Source organism: Lipotes vexillifer, unplaced genomic scaffold, assembly GCF_000442215.2.
Source record: "Lipotes vexillifer unplaced genomic scaffold, Lipotes_vexillifer_v1.1 scaffold611, whole genome shotgun sequence".
In the NCBI taxonomy this organism is placed as follows: Eukaryota; Metazoa; Chordata; class Mammalia; order Artiodactyla; family Lipotidae; genus Lipotes; species Lipotes vexillifer.
This window is the reverse complement of record NW_006785619.1, coordinates 2,656,947-2,662,582: the sequence shown is the minus strand read 5'-3', so window position 1 is coordinate 2,662,582 and position 5,636 is coordinate 2,656,947. Positions and strand designations below refer to the sequence as shown.

The 5,636-nt window shown below is 51.7% G+C and overlaps 1 protein-coding gene across 3 annotated transcripts in view; it reads left to right on the top strand.

Moving 5' to 3' along the window:
* Positions 1-5,636, top strand: part of DHRS7C (dehydrogenase/reductase 7C) — an 18,813-nt gene that overhangs the window by 12,184 nt on the left and 993 nt on the right. For 2 of the 3 annotated variants that reach the window (XM_007457840.1, XM_007457839.1), the window contains exons 4-5: positions 1,542-1,634; positions 4,753-4,908. In XM_007457840.1, the coding sequence (XP_007457902.1) occupies positions 1,542-1,634; positions 4,753-4,908 (249 nt within the window). The remainder of the gene's footprint in view (positions 1-1,541; positions 1,635-4,752; positions 4,909-5,636) is intronic. The other variant, XM_007457841.1, reaches the window with a different exon arrangement.

Here is a 5,636-nt window from a genome sequence, read left to right as displayed (position 1 = left end):
GTACGCGGGCCTCTCACCGCTGCGGCCTCTCCCGTCGCGGAGCACAGGCTCCGGACGCGCAGGCTCAGCGGCCATGGCTCACGGGCCCAGCCGCCCCGCGGCACGTGGGATCTTCCCGGACCGGGGCACGAACCCGCGTCCCCTGCATCGGCAGGCGGACTCCCAACCACTGCGCCACCAGGGAAGCCCCCCTGCAGATCTTTTACTATATCGACCTTGTGGTTGATCTGCTCCTAATCATGACAGTTGGTCCAAGGTTGAAAAAGAGTTTATCTGCAAGAGACCCAGAATACTGTCAATCCCTTTGCAGAAACAGGAAGGCAGGAGGATGTCTCCCTTTTAAAGGTAAAAGGGTGGTTCCTGTGTGGAGATTTCTAAGGGTCAAGTTCAAATGCAGATCTGAAGCTGGGGTTAGGGGTGTTGCTAGAGATGACATGGAATAGAAGCAAGAGTTGAAGCCCTCCTCCCATCCCAAATAAAGTTTATCAAAGCAGAAGCACAAAAGGGAGAACATAAGCATGGAGAACGTCTACATGTAGGGAGTAGTGCGTTTGGCAAAGGCTGAGAAAGCATGATCTTAGAGCTGCCTTCTCTACGGCCAGAGTCTCCATGATAATGGGATTCTCAGAGCTGTGACGGCTGAAGGGAAAGTACTGGGAGCAGAAAGATGACTCCCCAGAGCTTCTAAGATGATGCCCCAGAGACTACAGTTTCCTCCAGCCCAGTCACTGTGGACACACCAAGCAGGCCAGCCAAGGTGTGTCCTTCACTCAGCCTCTGAGAGCTCAGGTTCCCTGGCACCACGGTGAGGAATGCAAACTTAAAGTCTTCTGATGTTTTCTGCCATCTCCCTATTCAATCTGTGCTATTATTACTCCATATCTTTTTCTAAATTTCCTCATTTATAGATTAATTCAATTCGGGAGGAAATCTTTACCATAAATTAGAAACCCCTTTCCCTCTCCATCAATACAAGAAAACCTGAAATCAGAACAAAGCAGTAAGTTCTCCCAAGACAAAGGGCTGAGGTCTTTCCTCTCCTTTTTAAAAAAAGATTAGCACATGCAAGAGAAGTATTAAAGACCCACTGGAACCAACTTTCCTACTGGAAGCAACAGGACAATTGAAAAGGGATTACCTTTCTCACTATTGAAATCAGTGGCACTCCATGCACATGGATGGGTCATTTCAAATCACCCAGGGACTCCCCTGGGCGTCCAGTGGTTAGGACTCTGCACTTCCACTGAAGGGGGCCTGGGTTTGATCTCTGGTCAGGGAACTAAGATCCTGCACGCCACATGCAGGGAGGCCAAAAAAATTAAATAAAAATAAAATAACCCAGCAATTCCCCAGTCGAGCCCAGCCCACTCTTAGGAAACACTGGAGAAGTGGCAACCAGGGTCCATCCCATCTGTGTCCCACTGTAATCTAACTGTCAGGGAGGTAGAGGAGCCCCCCGCGATGAGGGGAAGGGCTCTGCCTGATGTTGCCTGACTCAGTCTCAGATTTGTAACCGTGATTCTTTGTCCTGTGCTTTCCAGCGCTGCTCCCCAACATGATTTCCCGGAGGACTGGACAAATCGTGTTAGTGAATAACATCCAGGGGAAGCTTGGAATCCCATTCCGTACAGCCTGTAAGTTGCTAAGACAAACATGTTTCGTCCTATGTTATGTGTCTTTTTTTTTTTTTTTGCGGTACGCGGGCCTCTCACTGTGGTGGCCTCTCCCGCTGCGGAGCACAGGCTCCAGACGCGCAGGCTCAGCGGCCATGGCTCACGGGCCCAGCCGCTCCGCGGCATGTGGGATCTTCCCGGACCGGGGCACGAACCCGCGTCCCCTGAATCGGCAGGCGGACTCTCAACCACTGCGCCACCAGGGAAGCCCTGTTATGTGTCTTATAAGACAAGAGATGTGTGTCTAGGACTAGGCGTGGGGTTACACTGGGGAAGAGGGTCCAGAGATGAAAGCATCTGTTGGCTTTTCTTTCATCCCTTCAGCTCTTATTTTTGACCATCTGCAGCACACAGGTGACTATGGGAGATAAAGATAAGCTCTCCCCTCAGCCCCCAGAAGCTCACGTCTCACAGGCGGTCAGGACACGACCTGGCTGGACACGATCAATGCCAGATCAAGGTTACACTCCTGAGATGGGTGCACAGCCCCAGCTCAGATGCCCCCTTCTCTGTAAAGATGCCCCTGGAGAGACAGGAACGATTACAACTGGGAAAGAAAGGAGGGGTTCACATCCCTAAAGGGGAGAGGAATGCAGAGGTTCTGAGGAAGGAGGAAGGAGAAAAGGAAAGGGACACAGTTCCAGGGGAGGCGCGAGAGAGAATTCCAAAGGTGAGACTCCTCTAAAGAGTCCAAGGAGGAGAGGGACTTCTCGGTGTATGTTCCTGGGACCCAACTGGGAGAATTCTGGAGACATTCCCACCTCCCGTGAGGTAGGATGTGGGAGGGTGGGGGAACGTGTCTCATACGTTTCCTTATGGCCCAAAGTACCATGCACGAAACCGGAGCTGGGTAAGTAAGTGTCTCGTGGGTAGAAAGGTGAGAGGGAGAGAGGAATGAAGAAAGGGTGGGTGGGGTGGCCTGATGTAGTCTTCTGGGGCCACCACAACAAAATACCCCAGGGACTTCCCTGGTGGCAACGTGGTTAAGACTCCCCGCTGCCAATGCAGGGGGCCTGGGTTCAATCCCTGGTCAGAGAACTAGATCCCACATGCATGACACAACTAAGGGTTCACAGGCCACAACTAAGTAGTCGGTGAGCCGCAACTAAGGAGCCCACCTGCCACAACTAAGACCTGGTGCAACCAAATAAATAAATAAATATTAAAAAAAAAAAAAAAAAAAAAAAAAAGACCAGGTGGCTTAAACAACAGAAATGTATTTTCCCACAGCTCTGCAGGCTGGAAGTCCAAGATCAAAGTGTGGGCAGGCTTGATGTTTCCCGAGGCCTCTCTCCATGGCTTGCTGATGGCCTGCTCCCTGGGTCCTCACATGGTCTTTGTGTGTGGGCACCCCTGCCGTCTCCTGCTCTTCTTATAAGGATACCAGTCCGATTGGATCAGGGCACCACCCTAACAGCCTCATTTTAACTTAATTACCTTTTAAAGGCCCTTATCTCAAAAACCAGCCACAATCTGAGATACTGGGGTTAGGACTTCAACATATGAATTTGGGGCTGGGATACAATTCAGCCCATCATATCCCCCTAATAGTGTTTTACTTTCCTTTTCTCGTTTGCGTTAGGTAGGCTAAGCCGACGGTGCTGTAAAGACCTTTATTCCTCCTCCATATAACTGTCTAAATGGGATGGCCCAGCTCAGCGGGCATCACTGTTCCTCACGGTCACTCGGGGGCCCAGAGTCGTGCCAAGTCACAGCTTTGCCATCATTTTCCACGTGGTCAAAGCTAGTTCCCACCCCACGTGGGTTCCTGCTGGCGAGAAGAGGGCGTCGTGCCCATACAGCACTGCTCACATCCTGTGGTCGAGAAGCCAGTCACATGCTTACGCCCTCGCTGCAAGGGATGCTGGGAATTGTAGTCCGCCTGTGGGCCCAGGATGGGGAGAAGAATAGAGCTGGGTCCACACAGGGCAGTCTTTGCCACGTACCTCATTCCGTCTCTGCCCCAGCCCATCTAGAACCTCACCCCTATTCCTCCTACTCACAAACATACATGTCATCTTCAGCAGGTGGGTTACTTTCCACTTGCTTGCTGCCTTCATTCATTCAACAAACAGCAACCTAACGCCTAGAACCAGGTGCTGGGGACACAGACAGCAGTGACATGATACAATGTGGTGTGGGCAACACAAGTGGCCCTTTGGTCTCCAACTAACAGGGGACCCAGTGCACTGCTTTCCTTGGAACATTTCTTTTTTTTTCCTTTTTTAATTTATTTATTTATTTTTGGGTCTTCATTGCTGCCCACGGGCTTTCTCTAGTTGTGGAGAGCGGGGGCTACTCCTGGTTGTGATGCATGGGCTTCTCACTGCGTGGGCTTCAGTAGTTGTGGCTCCCGGGCTCTAGAGCGCAGGCTCAGTAGTTGTGGGGCACGGGCTTAGTTGTTCCGAGGCACGTGGGATCTTCCCGGACCAGGGCTCGAACCCGTGTCCCCTGAATTGGCACGCGGATTCTTAACCACTGCGCCACCAGGGAAGTCCTAGCTCCTGCATTCTTAACCCTGATGGCCTCAGGACCTTGGAGAAATCACTCTCTCAGGGAATCAGGCTTCCCGGCTGAAATGTTTTATATACATTTTCTCACTCGGATAGGGTGATATTATCCCCACTTATTTATTTATTTAGCCCATTTTATCGATTTTTAATTTTACTGACGTATAGTTGATTTACAACGTTGTGTTAGTTTCTGCTGTACCGAAAAGTGACTCAGTTACACATATACATCCTCTTTTTCATATTCTTTTCCATTATGGCTTATCACAAGATGTTGAATATAGTTCCCTGTGTATTATGCCCATTTTAAAGATAAGAAAACTGAGCCTCTTTAGGTAAAAATGAGTCACTTGCCCAAAGTCACACAGCGGGCAAGTGGCTAAGTTGGATTCCGTCTCATCTCTGCATCTGTCCGCTGCTTCACAAGGGCTCTCTGTTCTCATCTATGAAGTGGGGGGCAGGTGACTTGAGGCCTCTCCCAACGGAGCTCGCAGGGATGTGTGTCCCCAAGGCCCCTCCTGGGAAGTACAGCGGGACCCATGCCCACTCCCGGCTGGTTTCTCTTCCAGACGCCGCCGCCAAGCACGCGGCGCTCGGCTTCTTCGACTGCCTGCGGGCTGAGGTGGAGGAATACGACGTCATCGTCAGCACCGTGAGCCCCTCTTTCATCCGCTCCTACCACGTTCATCCAGGCCAAGGAAACTGGGAGGCCTCCATCTGGAAATGTGAGCTTTCAGAGCGAAGCCAGAGGGACAGGGGCCGCGGAGGGCTCTGGAGGAGGGGGGTGTCCAGGGGGGTGTTCCTGAAGCATGAGACTGGGGACAGTAAGGCCCACGCACCCAGCTAACAGTGGGGAGGGACCCCAAAACTTAGGTCCTGAGGCACGAGGTAGATGGAATCCTAACCTGCAATCAGCAGACTGAAGCCACGTTGGGCTCCGTCTGTCACAGGCTCTGTGACCCTGGCCACTGGGACTGACCGCCTCTGGGCCTCAGTTTCCCATGTGGAATAGCCAGGATTTGGTCTTCGAGAACTTCCTGTTCCCCTTGCCCTAGAAGGCAGCACAGAGACACTCAAAGTCTGGCCCTAACTGCCTGCATGTGAAGTTCGCCTCAGTCACATATTAAGCAACTCCCTTCATCTCTCTGCCTCTGTTTCCCCTTTGGAAAATGAGGGCTAATGGTAATACCTAACTTGTAGACTCAGGGAAGACTGAAAGTTCCAGCTCATAGAGGGGTTGGAACAGCAACCAGCACATCCTGAGTGGTCTGTAAATGCACCTATGATCAGTATTCTAGAATGCTCTACACAGAGCAGCTACCCCTGCCCGAGGCTCTATCCACATTAGGGAATCAAGATGAATCTAGACGTGGGCAAGGGCTTCCCTGGTGGCACAGTGGTTGAGAGTCCGCCTGCCGATGCAGGGGACACGGGTTCGTGCCCCGGTCCGGGA